Below are 15,346 nucleotides of genomic sequence, written 5' to 3' on the forward strand. Positions count from 1 at the left end.
GCTGAACACTGTTGGATCTTGGAAAAAGTTTTCCACACATAGTAGAAGAAATTCTTGCCACAGCAAGCTTAGCCTTGAGTATAGTAGCACCTGACAAGTCTCAAGTCTAATACTATTTTTCTAATTATGAAAATGGTGACTTCTCATTTTTCTGAAAACTTGTAAAAACAGCTTTCCCCTGCTTGTCCAAACTGGTCAGAAACTGGACCACCACCACTGTGTTTCATAATTTTCTGTCTTTGAGCATTGGAATAATTGTCTTTATATGGTAACCTGGGTGCTTAAGACATCACTCTAATTTCTAAAATCTGGCTTCAGTGAAGCCTAAGAGCTTTTCATGGAAGATGCCTTTTCATGGAGTTCAGCTCTTTTATGTAGCCTTGTCCCTCTCTTAGGAGCTGAGAAGTGAGGTGTTACAAAGGATGGTGCTCTGTTTTGTATAATATGATAGAATTTATACTAAGTGGAATTAGTGTTCTATTCAGACCAAGCATTAAGGCTCTGAATGGCATCTTAATATTTTTTTTTCACAGCAGCCTACTTAGGGAAACAAGACTATGCAAAACCTGATTTAGATAATATTTTTAAACAAAGCTTCATGATCTGACATCTTTCTGGCCATGAAACTTTACAATTTTGCAACATCAGCCTCGTGAAGTTGCTTTTGTCTACAGTTTAATTTTTATGTAAATGAGGAAGAAATTGTCACATTGAGGGAAAAAGACGATAGCTTAGAAAGTGGAAACAATGTTCTAACTTGCATTATCTTCAAATTCTAGCTATGTCATATAGAAAACAAATTGGAAATATCTCCCACCAGCACAGCTGTGTTTGATTCTGTCGTGGATGCCAAGAAGCCCTCTGCTTGTGTTAGCAGGAAGATAAACAGAAGGGGTAGGTATTGTTGAGGACAGGGTAAAGCCAGTGCTTTCTGGGAAAACTTGGTTTCTCCTCACTTTCTCCAAATTATCTCCTGCTAATGATCTTTTTGCATGAAATTGCTAATTGCCCAGGAGAAACTAGTGGTTTTTTTTTCCTTAGCTGTGGAAGGAAGTGCTACCATAATCACTTGGTTAGAGGGTGTGACAGGACTCCTGTGAGGGTTTTGGACAATGTTTGCATATGCCTGTGTTTACACTGGGCCAGCTGTATATATTTTATACCCTTATAGAATGCTAAGTCTGGTGCCCTTTAAAATTTCCTTTGAGGAGAGCATTTCTTTGTAAGAAATAAGCCCTCATCTTAAATATTATTCAGAGCACTCTGGTAATGTGACAGTGGAGAAGAACAGACAGATCGACCTCTAGTGGCAATGCACTCAACTTTCACAGATTTAATTACAGTAAATGTTTAAGCATTAGTATCTCTATTTAAACATGAGCATTGTTTTAAGCACCTACCACCTACTTCCTAGCTGCTGAAATCAGCTTGTTGAAAAAAAGATGGAGTACCTTAGCTGCTAGTTTGGTGGGCTACTCAAACCCAAGAAAAACTGTGTTCTTACTCGTTCAGCCCCAAGAGCTTCTCTTTCTGGAGAGATAGGTACACAGAGGATTCTTTGGTTTCTGCTTCAGCTTCCCAGTCCTCCAGCCAAAATAAATCAAGCAAGGAGAAGTCCTCACGCAGCCCTCTTCGAGCCACCACTCTTGAAAGCAACGTGAAAAAAAGCAACCGTGTGGAATTCCGTGAACCATTGCCTTCATACAGGTTAGTGCTGGAACAGATCAGTTTTGTGACCTTGAGTTGGTTTGTTAATTGAACAACTCTCTTGTCTACCCAGTCTGAAATGTCTGACTTGCATCAGTTACTTGTTTTAAGTACATGTAGTAAATTTTAGAGACTCCAGGGTAAAGACAAAAATAAGAGCAGCTAGATTCATGGCATTGTATCCAGTTGAAAAGAACAGCTTTCTTACAGAAGATGACTGTGTGGTGTTGGGGAGATTAATTTGAGCATTAACACATTGCTCCTTTTCTGACAAGTCTTTTATTAGTGCTTAAAGTACGCACAGGGAAAACAAAACCAAAATAATATCTAGATCAAGCCACACACACTTTTGGTGAAATTTCGTTCAAATTCTATGATTTTGTTGTTGGACTTGATGATCTTAAAGGTCTTTTCCAACAAAAACAATTCTGATTTTTTATTTTTAAACCACTTGGCTTCTGTCTTGATTGGTAGTGATTATTACACTATATAACAAGAATGTGCTACTAGAGAAAGAGAGGTAGACAGTTTTACAAGTACAATGTTATGACTTGGCTTAAATGAGTTCTTTAAACATTCTTGCTTAAGAAGCAAGCCCAGTAGCCTAGGTGCTGGATTTTCACAGCTTCTGCCTCTCAGCCTCTTTTTTGGTGAAAATATTAAATACATTTTTGCCCGGATAACTTACGTATTGTGAGACTGTTTAAATATAGAATCTGTTTTTCTGAGAAAAAAAAAATGTTGCATTTCTAAGCTCTTGGTATGCTTTGCAGTTGTTGCAGTGCAGCCAGTTCACTCTGAAGTTCTTAACAAGGGGCTTGCCTTTTCAGTGCTCAAATACAGGGCAGGGGGTTTGGTGCAATTTATTTGTTTTCTGAGCTGATGGATGGACTGTTGAGGAGCTGGGCATTTGTGCATTGCTTTGTTTTAGACAACATGTTATTTATGCTTCTCAAGTTTTACACTTGGTCTTTGTTTAAAACTTTTTAGAATTGAAGAGTGGCATTACTGCTGGTTTCTTTTTCTACATGCCCTTAGTTACTTAACTTTGTGTTTATTTTTGTTTATGTACTCAACTAAAGAGTACATAAAATGAATTGTTTAACAGAAACCTTTTTCAGTTTCATCAGACTTGCACTAGTAAATGTATGGTTATCAACTTCAAAAGAACTTGCCTTTAAAGTGGAGATGAGGTATAGGGAGCTGTTCTTTTAGCTGATGGACACAGTCACTGCTGATGGCTTTCTTTTTTCTTCTGTTACACCAGGGGTATATGCAGTTCTCTGCCATATCGTGCTTCTGGCCAACTTGAGGTCAAGCAACAACTGCTCTCTGGTTTGGACCTCTGTAAAGCAGAAGCAAAGACTGAATTAACAGGCTGTATAGTACATGACCGAGATGAGCAGGATTTATACAGCAGAGGTTTTGAAAATCCATGTTCTGCTGCTGCAGATGTAACTGTTGTCAGGTATTTGAACGACCGACCAGCAATTGAAGCCTTGCAGAATAACGAGGTATTTCTTAAGGTCTCAAAACCTCCCAGGTTGGAAGAGGAAAAAACTAGTGGCTCCAGAGGAGATGAGGTTAGCACAAAAACTCCTCAGAGTAATGCATCCCAAGACAGTGAACTGAAAGCATCTTCCCTTTCTGCCACGAGTAATTCTGCCAGTGCTCACAGGCAAGAGATCTGGAAACGACAACACCACGACGCGAAGTTTAAGAAGCTGAAGGAGCAGATTCGAAAGCAGTGGGGACATTCTGAAGAGCTGGGTGGCAGAGGGCAGCACTTGGGATATGCTGAACAACCTCTCGTGATCCCAAACGTGGAGAATGCTGTGATTCCCAAAGTCAGGAAAGTGGCAGCTGCACCTGCTGCTCCATCGTACAGAGGTAAGGAGGTGGGGAAAGAGCAGAGCAACGTGTCAAAGTATGGACATGATTCATGGCTGTGTTTTGGGACTGCATGCCATAGTTTGGGCACAGTTGTGGACAAAAAAGAAAAGAAACTCTTGTCAGTTTACAGAATTGTGGATTCTTTTGAGATTCTTCTTGTATCTTCTCTACAAATTACTATAAAAAAGCTGACTGTACTAGCATTTGGGTTGGTTTTTTTTCATTAATGCTCTCAGAGGTTAACATTGTCTTGATTGAGAAAACATTTCACATTTTTAATATTCTTATATTATTTAATATTCTTTAATATTCTTATATTAATATTTTAATATTCTTCTTAATATTTTAATATAAATATTATTTTAATATTCTTTTCTGCACTCGGTCTGCTGTTTTTCTGATGTGAGCAGGTGGCAGACTGGTATATTGCTTTCTTCTAATTTAGCATTAGAAATACAAGTAATCCCTTTCTTGGCAGTTTCCCATCACTTCCAGTTTTAAAAAACTTTATTAACATTTGCACAGATATTTTAAACTCTTAAATTGTTTGCTTTCAGGTTTCAATCCTGTTGAAAAAAAGATTTGCACTCCAGATGGAAAAATCTGGCATCGGGAGGAGTTGCACCTTGACACTCAGGAGGTGTCTAGAGACAGAGTACTCCAGTTAACAGGTGAAACAGAAACTGAGCTGATTAAAACACAAATTTCTCAAAGAGTCAGAGAAGTTTAGTTTGTGCAGATCCAGAAAGTTGTGGAAACAAAAAATGGAAGCAATGAGTGTTAAATATATTGTATTTCTCACCACAGGGAGAGTAACTTGAACTCTAGAAGGAAAAAAATTCTTCTCTTCATTCCCTCATTAAAATACTTTTAATAGAGAGTCAGTGCTGAAAAGAATTAAATGATGGCTTTGCTTTGAAAACAGGAATTTAAAAAGGCTTCATTTGAACATTTTTTATTTAATTTTATAACTTCTTTATACATTTTTGTGTGAATGAATGCAATTTCCTATTTAAAAGGGCAAAACCAATCCACTTGTTGGTTTTGATAAAACCTATATTATCTCATGGGAATTTTAATGATTTTTTTCCATCTTTTAACACCAGTTAAGTGATTCGTGGACCATTGTTGAAGCCTGAATTCTGCTTCCTTTGATACAGTGTTACCAAAGTCTAGGTGCTGCCTTTGGGGTGGGAATTGCTGTTATTTAGTTGGAATGTGTATGTTGCTAAAGGGGAGGTGGGGGACATCTGGTTTGGAAAGTCTCTGGGAATACTTATTTAAAATGTAGTAGGTAGCCTTCTGTCAAAGGGCAGTTTGCCTTCAGGTGTGTGTGGTGGAGGCAAGATTATATGGCATTAAGTTGGTTTAGTACCTCTGAACTTGGAGAATTTTATTGCTTTGTATCAGAATAATCCAAGTGTAAGTTCTTGGGGAAATTCATGTCCCAGAAACTTAAACACAAGGACTTTTTCTTGAGGTCTTCCCTGGATGTCCCAAGGAGTGAGAGAACAGGTAGAGCAGAAGATGGTTTAAGAAATCTTTTAAATAATCCAGATTTTATTTCCTCTATAACTCTTGTACCTTCAGTATTGTAATGCTTGGATAGGATATGGGAGGAAGGAGGGCTCTGTAACTTTACAGTGAGGTTTTTTGGTTTTTTTTACTTTTTTTTTTTTACTTTTTTTTTTTCACTTTTACTGGTGAGTTAATGGAATGTTACCTTTGGGGTTTACTCCACATGAAGATATAGGAGAGAATGTTAAATGCTGAAAGCTTAGAAAACTGCTACTTGTTCCTCTTGATGGTCTTTTGAAAAATATTAAATGTCTGTTGCAAAGTGGCAACACAGGAAAAAAAGGTCTATTTTAGGTGGTGAACTCATTTACCAACATAGTATTCTGTTGCTTAAAATAAGGAACAAATATTATTTTTAAAAGCTCTGTATTTGCTTGACAAAGCTTAGGACTTCTTCTAAAAGACCTAAGCTGTAAAACATGCTTTGCTTTCAAATCTTCTGCTCCAAGACCCAATCTTTATTCATTTTTTCCCTCTGGATAACTGTAGTACCATTGGCAGCTCTTTCCTGGGGGTGATCTAGGATAGAATGCCCAAGTGTGCTCTTGGATTTGTTAGGCTGGTACTGTAAGGTTGAATTGCTTTTGACTGACTGAGCTGGGGGATGGGGAAGAGATCAGATCAGTAGAAAGGAAGGTAAAGGAAAATGGTTCCCCTGAGAACCTCTATTTTGCAGCCAAAGAGCTGGCTTTTCTCACTGATCAAAACATATTTAACACTGGAAGAAATGTGGTGAGAATGTGAACCTCTGTATATTGATAGTAATAGTGGTTGGTGTGGAAATTAATAGCAGATTCTTTTACAAATAGAACTTGACAAGGTGCTGAGGAATTTTTCTGGAATCACTCAAAAATATTCAGAAAAGACAGCAGCTTAGAATCATAGAATAACAGCTTCTTTTTAATAAAATTATTTTGCAGATATCCTAATCAGCATCTGTCCATACTTTTCATTTACACAAGTCTTTTTTTTTCAGTTTTAGCAAGCATAATATAACTGATTCATGAGGTCTCAATAAAAATCCATATTTTTTACAAGTTTCATTGAAGAGGTCCAATTAAAAAGGCATTTTGATCATGTGTTCAGTGGACTTCTGCCTACAAAAGGAAGGAGCTGTGTGTGTATTCAGCCCTGTGCCTGTCCTGTTGCCCTGTGTAGAGCAGCTGTTGTGAAGTGTGTTTCCTTTCTGACCTGAAAAGATTATATTGAATTGCTGATTCCAAGTAATCAAATGCTAGTGCTGCACATAATATATACTGTAAATGTATTTTTAGGTTGTTGGATTATCTATCCGTGTGTTAATTCTGTATTAAAGTTACAGTATGTGAGGTTTTTGATTTGTGCACTTGTATCAAAACTGTTCCATGCTCTCTAGTGCTAAAATAAGCTAGATAAGGTCTAAGATCTTATAAGCTAGATAAGTTCTAATTATCTAAAATAAGCTAGATAAGCTAAGATCTCTAGTATCTACTCAAACATTGTTTTTTTACTGCAACAGTATTTATATTTAACTGTATATTTAACTGCAGACCATACAAAATGTCTTTATCTTTGGTTAGAAATCAGGCATATGGTATGGAGCCCAAGCTTCCAGTAGTTCTGTCTTAAAAGACATTCAAGATTGTCCTCTCTAGGACAAAATTGCTGAAATATGAACAGAGTGAGTGGGAAGCAGCCTTCAGTTTTATGGGATCAGGAAGGAACTGTTTGCCTCTGGAAGAGGTGAGGAGGCAAGAAAGATTTCTACAAATGTAGTCACTGAGGCTTCAGGGATTGATTCTGTCTTCCCTGCACTTGTTGTCAGCCTCAAAGACACTGGAAAACTTGTAAGGAAAGGATTCTAGGGGGAAGAAGGACTTAATATTTCAGTCCTGCATCCTTCAATATAACCTGTTGTTCTGTCTCTGATATTACCTGTAGGTATCTTTCAGAAAGCTGAAATTAGGGGCTGTAAAAGTTAGTATTGGCATCTAAATAAAGCTTCAGATCTATCCATGGAGAGGGTTGCACCCTAGTGGTTTTAGATTGACTGATAAGAAAGAGGAGCAGAAAAGCAGTGGTAATAGTGGCCCTAGAGTTCCTTATCTACTTCTCACTTTCAGGATTAAGAAAGGAGTGCCTTCAAGGCATGTAACCTAAATATGCTTTTAAAAAATCTTTGAAAATATCCAGTGCAGGCTGCTGAGACTGTATATACAGCTTAGGCAGTGGTTTCTCTTTGTTCTGCACCCTAATGTGAAAACATGGCAAAATATCACTTTGTCAGTTTAGTAATTTTAATAAGTGTTCCTGGCATCTCTAGAGCCTAAAACCTAGTTGCCTTTTAAAGGGGGGCTTAAGTGGTACAGAGTAGTTCTGCATCACTGGCTGAATTCTGCAACAAGTTGTGCAGAAAGTAGAGCAGGAGTCTTCTCATCTTCTGTGCTCCAGCATGGAAGCAGTGAGTGTGCTGTGAGTGTGTGTAGAAGCAGCCTGTGTGGCTCAGAAGGAAAGGAATTAAGTGTTCTCATGGCACAGCAATACTTGAAGTGTAGTAGCTGTAGTAGAAAAGAACCAACAATTGTTCCTGTCAAACTGTCAACATGACTTTTGGAAATAAGCTTTGTAAAGATTTTTAGAGTGTTCCCTGCCTTCTGGTGTATAGGTAAATAGCACTTGATTAGCACAAATACCTTACTTGTATAGGTAAATAGCACTTGATTTAGAATTTTCATCCAATGAAAATTTAAATTTAGAATTTTATCTCAATGTAGTAGCTGGGAGAATCAGTGAACTTTATTGTGTTTCTCTGAGTTCCAGCTTTTCAAGGTAAATGTTGAAGCAAAGTTGTTTTTCTGTGTTCTCTTTCCTGTGGGTTATCACTTAACAGCTTTTGGGTTTTTTTTAGAGCATTCAACAGTGAAAGGAAAACCTAGTGAGAGAAACAAAGAGAAAAAACCAAGCAGACCAGTGCGGAAAGTGCACAAACTGACACAGTCATCAAGTCCAGAGTCCAAACAAGGTGACTATAGAGGGAAGGCTGTCACATATCCTTCAGAGATGAGTTTGTCTGACATTTCCATTGTCTATTAAATAAAATCAAAGTATGTAGAGAAGATGATGTCAACAGGTTACTGTAGAGCAGTGCATTATAGTGGAAAATTAAATGAACTGAAGTGGAATTTTGTCAGTGCTTCTTGGTTTTCTAGTAATGTTAATCTTTGGTATTGTCTGGAGAAAAGGAATCAGGAAGACTTCCACATATGCTTCTAAGTTAATATTAATTTTCATACAAAGCAGGTAGTTATAGCTACAGGGGAATTGTTTTGTTTTTTTTAAATACATGCAAAGTTAGACATTTCCTGCACCTTTTAAAATTTTAGATTTCTCCTTAAGTATAGTGAGCCATAATTGGGAAACACTTTGAAGGAAAAAAAAGCTGCTTTAAAAATTATTACAGAGGGTTTTTTTAGACAGTGAATATGCACTTCTGGGTGCTGTAACTCTTGAAGTTGCACTTGAATATTTTGTGGTAATAATTCCAATACTTAAAAGTAAGTGATAAGTATGGTTCTGTTTTTTCTTATCCTGATGAACTAATAATTAAGGAACTAGACTAAACTAATGTATGTATTTGTGACATTATGAAGTGGGGAAGCAGCACAGAGGTTGCTGCAAGTTTTAATGGCAGTGCCTATTCTTTATAATGGATAAAATGTGAGGAGAATGATGGTTCAAAATCCCTGGAAGATAAGCACCAGATCTAAGTAGCATATCTGTGATGGTCTGTCCTCCTCCAGTCATAGCAATAAGAAACTGCTTGCCAAGGCTATAAATAGCCTCAGCTCATGTTCCTATCTGTTAGCCTCTTATAGCTCAAACAGCATACTTGAAATGGAAGATGAGACTTTATGCTGCCTTTTTAAATGCACACACAAGTATTTGAGTGCAGTGAGTTCAGCTAGAGAACAGTCCTGGCTAATACAACTGTTTTTAAGAGGCTTGTAGTGATGTGTTTCAAGGAACAGATTTATAAAATATTGGAGAATTTCCAGTACAAGCAAGGAGTACAGTTAGTAAATGAATTGAATAGTGGGCTGCAAGTTTCCTCCTTCTGGTTTAAAATAATGAAAAGAAAAGAAGGTGAGATAGCAACTGGGGGCTGGGATTGCCAAAATGCTGTTGGTTTACTGTCCTGGATTTCACTTGAAGTTGCTTTAGTTCCATGTTGTCAAAGTCCTGTCTCAGAGTACAGTCCCTTTTTGTTTGACTGTGTTGGTTTTTTTGCTGCAGTCCCTGGGTTTGTTTAGGCAGTGCTGTTAGGTAGAAGCTGAAACTGAATAGTTAGAAATCAATGGCACGTTGGGTATTCATGTTATTTTTCTAACAATAAAATACTGCTAATTGGTCTGAATTAGTTTATGAATACTTTTGTAGATGACAAAAGCTTTTCTCCAAAGCTCTTTGGGGTCATTATTTCAAAACAACTGTTGATAATATTGGGAATTAGTGGGGTGAAAGGTGGATTGAGTAAACCTAACGTTTAATCTAACCACTATTGGGTGAAGGTGCCATTGTATCCAGTTTTTATAATTTAATTATATGTAGGGTGAAAAACTCATAACATTTTGTCTGGGCTTCTGTTACCTGCAAGGTAGTCTGTTCTTGAATTAATCAACTAGTGGGATTTAGCTTAACTGTTTTCAGTCATGGTAGAAAAATCCCACTTAGAGAACAGTGAGCTAATACTGGCATATGAAAACTGCTGCTTGGTGTTTTTTAACTTCCTCAGAAGACACCTGCCTCAACAATTAATTATCTGTAAAAATTTCTAAAGTTGTTGTGGGTTTTTTTCTAGAATATCAGATAAGATTCTTTTAATGTTAAGAGGAATTGGTTTTTATCTCCCACAGCTTCTTCTCACACCTCTACAAAAATTTCCTCTCTCCCCCAGTAATGTTTGCCTGTATGTTTTAATCCTGCATAATCCTTTTTGCTTTAAATCAGTTTTTGTAGGGCTTCAATGTGCTACAGTATGTTTTTGATTTTCACATTGCATTGTGAGTAGGCTTGAAGCAGTGATAGTTGTGTGGTTCAGCTTTTGAGTGTCTTCATGACTGTTTTGTGTAACTGCAACCATTCCACTTATGCAGAACTAAATGATATAGAAATGATTAACAGTTGCAGTAAATACTTCTTTCTGAGCTGGTGGAAAATCCATCTAGTGCTTGACTTTTGTTTGTTACATATTTTGCAGGTGGAAACTGTGTAATAACTCCGTTCTCCTGGCGGGAGGGACAAAAGCTGGCAAATAAGATACTGGGTCCAGCTCCCAGAATAGAACTGGACAGAAGAGTTGTGTCTGGTGAGAGAACAGGACGACAGCAAGCTGCAGATTCTGGTTAGTTGTACTTTTATCACTAGAATTGTTTCATTGTCCTTGATTTATGATGTGACTCTGCACATTTGACTTCTGAGACAGAATGTCATCAGTTTCTTTATTTTAATAACTCACCTTTTTAACACGGGATTTGAGGAGGGAGAATTTTTCTCATTCATGTTTGGGATGCACAACCTCTCTTCCTGGGTGAATTGTGAAGTTTTTCTGTTTTCATAGGAAGCCTGCCCTGACCTTGTAACTTGAGGGGTAGTAAATGCTGCAGAGGTGCTCAGGAGCTCTGGAAAAGGTGGAAAATAGGTTGTAACCAAAAAAATGGAGCACCTCTAATTTGTCTCTGCTTCCTGAAGCTAGTGGGGAAAGGAATGGCTAGAAGGGGTTCACAGGCCAGAGGAGTTTTCCAGGTGTCCTGCATATAATATGTAAGCTCTGGTTGGTCATCCCCATTTTACAGGACTTGTGGTTCTTCCAGATACTGCATAATATCATCATGTATATCATAAATCTTAATTGGTTCCTCCACCATCCTTTTTCAGAATTTATCAGCAATCTCAGACAGGGCAAATAAGGGAAGGTGGTAGCTGCTGTGTTTTTTATGCCTGTGAGGTGGTGAGGCTGGTAAGAGTATGAAGGGTGTGAGTACAGTCTAAGCAAAGGCTGCTGTGTTCAAGCTGTGACACTGAATGAAGCAAAAGCAGATTTACAGTGAGATCTGCAGTCCCTCATTCTTCCTTTTGCAGCTCTTTCAGTGGTGGCATGTCATACCCAGATTTGATTTTTACCTGAAACATTTAACATGTCTTATTCTTTAGCAGGCTGTGTTGGAAATACTGGTTCAGAACCTAGACTGGATGTTACCCATAAAACCTCTTCAAGGAGTTCTGAAAGGTCAAGGAGTAAAGTACAGTCTGAGAATAACCTGAAGAAACTGGAAGCTGCTCTTCCAGATGATAACCAAGAAGATCATGCCTCTGTAAATAAGAACTTCCTGCCTGTGGAGATATGTGGAATTCTCAATGACTTGCAGTTGGATTCTGTGAGTACAAAGCAAGAGAAAGATGTGGAAAAGCAGAATCAGACATCTCTTTCACCTACTCAAAATGCCAGGAGCCAAAGTCCAACCAAAAGGAAAACAGAGAAGGTAGCTGCCAGTGAGGAGCCTCAAGTGATCTCTAAGAAACGTCACTATAACACCGATGAGGTTCGTCGGTTCATTGTCAGGAGGCAGGAGGAGAGGAAGAAGAAGCAGCATGAAGAGAAGAAAGCCCAGAAAGAGGCAACAGAACAGAAGAACAAGAGGCTCCAAGAACTCTACAGAAAGCAGAAGGAGGCTTTAGTAAAAGTCAAGAAAGCACCTGCTCCTGAGCCTTCGGCAGCCAAACGGTTACAGGAAACCTATTCTAAACTCTTGCTGGAACATACATTTTTAGAAAAGCCACCTCAGCTGCCTGTGGTGCAGGAAGCCCAGGTACACCTGATTCACTTACTTCATCTGTTGCAGTTGCTTGCAGGAACTGTCTTGGAAGGCCATGTGTTTAGGAAGGATGTAATGAGCTGTCCTAGTCAATCTGTAAAGAGGATGTTTACAAAGCAAACTTTGTAACTTCTGCTCAAACGGAGTGGTTTTGATGCAGAGCCTCTTTGCTGTTGGCTGCTTTTTTGGCACAGCAAGGCCTCCTAGAAATGTGAATGGAAATAATTTTCTGTTATAAATAGAACTATAATTCTGGGTGTTATCTAACAGCAGCTGTGAAGGTTGGCTCTTACAAAAATGTAAACATCAGTCAAAGTGTGAACTGAAGAGCTTCATTTGAGATTGCTTTAGGCTGCTGGGCATACTTGATCATCAGTGAGTTAAATGTTGTGGGTTTAAGTCTTTGTGTGGTAGGAAAGATGTCATACTACACTGAGAAATGTGAGCCTTTTCATTTCTAATGACACGAGAGCCTCTAAACACCTGCAGGGTTTTGAAAATGCATTTTTCTGGTTGTCTTCATTTCTAGCCCAAACCTGGTTATCAGCCATCTGGGGAATCTGACAAAGAAAATAAGGCTCAAGAGCGTCCTCCTAGTGCATCATCAAGTAGTGACATGTCTCTCTCGGAACCACAGCAGCCACTCCTGAGGTGAGTCCCTGTGGACCTGTTGAGAGAGAGGAAAATATGCTTGTTTTTATCTCTTAGAGGTGAAAATAGACTAAACTCTTCAGTGCATGTTCTAGTGAGATTAGGTGTCTTTATGGCAACTACAGCGTTTCCTCGAAATAAAGAGGAAGCAGGTGCAGAAAAGCATATGAAAATTTTGGCTCTTTTTTTAGTGAGTCTGTAGATAAAGTGAACTGTGGTTGCTGTTGATCTTTTGCTGACATTAAGGGGGTGTGCATTTCATACTGGGAGTCTGTATTTCCTCTGTCATTGCCCTCAGGCAAGAGAAGCTCATACTAATCCATCCGTTGATTTTTCTTATCTGATTTTTTCCGTGTTTCTGTTTCATCTACTGTCTTGCATTCAGCCCTTTAGTTACTGTCTCTCAAGTACCAAACTCCTCTGCTTCTGCTTTGAACTAGCCTTTCCCTGCTGCTTTCTTTATTTTTAATTATTCAGTGTACTATGGAAGTTTCCTGGCATTCATAGTACATGCAAGTGATATTATCAAAGGAAGGTCTCTACAGAGATCCTGTCAAGAAAAGGAAAGCTATCTGGAAATAAAGATGAACATACAAGTGTATTTCCAGTGCTCCTTTTCTCCGAGTGTTCTTCATGCCTACCCTAAGTGAACCAAGGTCTGGGTTCAGCTGGAGGGAGAGGGCTGGGCCTAAGAAATGGAAAAAGAAAATAAAAATATTAGTTTCCTACCTTTTGAAGTCAGGAAACTTTTGGGAAAGACTTAGTTTACTGCTGAATATTAAAACACTTAGCTTGTTGTAACTTTAAAGCACACAGTACACCATAAGCAGCATTTACAGTGTGGAAGGTACTGTTAGGTGTTGGGTCTTTAAAAATAATTCTGTAATTCTTCATTGTGCCATTCGCTGCCCCTCTGATTCCACTAAAAAAAGTATTTCCTCCCGAAAAATACATTTCAGTGCCACTGATACTTTAATCTGAAACAACAGTGCTTGTATAATTCATCAGCTTAAGTGTTGACTTTTCATTTCAGGAGCGATTTGATGGAGCCTCCATGGGTGCAGCCAGACAGGTTGAGCCCAAGAGTCCAACTTTCTCAGCCACAAGCTCTCATGGGCTCAAGTGGAGGCCCTTGCTCCCAACACTGGAGTCTGGAGCAGACAGACCTTTTGTCAAAGGAGTGTGATGTGATGATGACAGGCAGGAGGAGCCATGCTGCATCTGTGCATGCTGCAGCACTGACTGTGATGCCTCACCCACACCTGAATTCACCCACTGCCCAGCAAAATGTCTCAGTGAAACCTACTGCAAACCAATATAAGAGCAAATTAGATCGCATTGAAGCTTTGAAAGCTACAGCTGCTTCCCTTTCTAGCAGGATTGAAAGTGAAGCCAAAAAGCTGGCTGGGGCTGGTATGAATTATGGCACCGTGTGGAGCTCAGACTGTGAATTTATGCAAGGAAACCGGGATGATGGGCAGTGGGCAAAGGTTGTGAGTCCTCCTGTGAGAGAGGAAAATGAAGATGCTTTTTCCGCCAGAATTCAAAAAATGTTTGGTACCTGCATGTCTCACACAGCCTTTGATGACAGCCTTCCTGGGGTAGGCAACCTTAGTGAATTTAAAAAGCTTCCTGAGACAATCAGGCCTCATACTGCTGCAGTCAGCATTGGGATGAGGTCCCCCTCTGCTAAGAGGCACGAGGGGACACGAGGACATTTCTCTAAGAGGCAGACAGACTCCCCGGGACGTGAAAACCGTGCTTATGCTTCCAACAGAGCTGTAATGCCTCAGGAGTTGATCACTGACCCTGTCAGCGAAGGACCTCTCCTGAGTGATGGGGGCCTCCCAGAGGAGAAAGGAGGCCAGCACAAGCAGTTGCCACGGAAGATGCTGGAGACATTAAAAGAGAGGGATTTCTGCGTTCAGGAGAGAAATGCTTTTGAGCCCATAAAGGAGTTTCAGAAAGAAGCTGACAAGTGTTTGCCACTTTTCAGTCAGACAAGTGGCTCACCTGGCAAGGGGCTATGGGAGGAACTGGTGAAGGGAAGTCCCCACAGTGTCATTAACATCTTTGCAAAAAGTTACCAGCTTCATGGAAAAGGTAAAAATGGAAAAATTTCTTGAAGCTCTTGTGAGTTACTGTTTACTCAGACTTACTATTCTTTACACTTTATACATCACAGGTAAGGAATGTGCTTTTAGAGGTCTCAAACATGAATCTCCCAAGGCTCTCTCAATTTGCCTTTATATGATGGGGTTCTTTGTTTGGGTTTTTTGTTTTTGTGTTTGTTTTTTTGTTTTTCTCCTTACAGAAGCAATCGAAGGTATGGGAAACAATCTAAGGCTCCACTCTTTTGGGATGGATTAAGTTTCTTTTTGTATTAGATTGCTCTGCATTTTGAGATCAGTAACTAATTTATATGCTGGATTACATGCATGAAGGATACCTGCAGTTACAGATTCTGAATGTAGAGTTTACAGACATTGTATCCAAAATTGCACATGAAATCTGTATTGCCCAGAGTGCATTTGGACGTGGTTCTCTCCACAATGAGACACCCTCTAGCTTGGAATGTGCACCCTCCTCCTATATATGCATTCCAGATAGTGTGTAATAACACTTCACTCCTGTTTCAGTTACAGCAGAAAGATGAAATGCATGCT

At 39.1% G+C, this 15,346-nt stretch overlaps 1 protein-coding gene across 14 annotated transcripts in view; it reads left to right on the forward strand.

Moving 5' to 3' along the window:
* CEP350 (centrosomal protein 350) overlaps positions 1-15,346 on the forward strand; it is a 73,958-nt gene that overhangs the window by 14,874 nt on the left and 43,738 nt on the right. For 11 of the 14 annotated variants that reach the window (XM_071751349.1, XM_071751358.1, XM_071751347.1 and 8 more), the window contains exons 4-12: positions 780-894; positions 1,575-1,707; positions 2,975-3,597; positions 4,158-4,271; positions 8,066-8,179; positions 10,415-10,558; positions 11,368-12,023; positions 12,559-12,680; positions 13,714-14,783. In XM_071751349.1, coding sequence (XP_071607450.1) covers positions 780-894; positions 1,575-1,707; positions 2,975-3,597; positions 4,158-4,271; positions 8,066-8,179; positions 10,415-10,558; positions 11,368-12,023; positions 12,559-12,680; positions 13,714-14,783 — 3,091 coding nt within the window. The remainder of the gene's footprint in view (positions 1-779; positions 895-1,574; positions 1,708-2,974; positions 3,598-4,157; positions 4,272-8,065; positions 8,180-10,414; positions 10,559-11,367; positions 12,024-12,558; positions 12,681-13,713; positions 14,784-15,346) is intronic. The other 3 variants (XM_071751351.1, XM_071751354.1, XM_071751355.1) reach the window with 2 other exon arrangements.

The sequence above is a fragment of the Heliangelus exortis genome, chromosome 8 (genome assembly GCF_036169615.1).
Source record: "Heliangelus exortis chromosome 8, bHelExo1.hap1, whole genome shotgun sequence".
Taxonomy (NCBI): Eukaryota; Metazoa; Chordata; class Aves; order Apodiformes; family Trochilidae; genus Heliangelus; species Heliangelus exortis.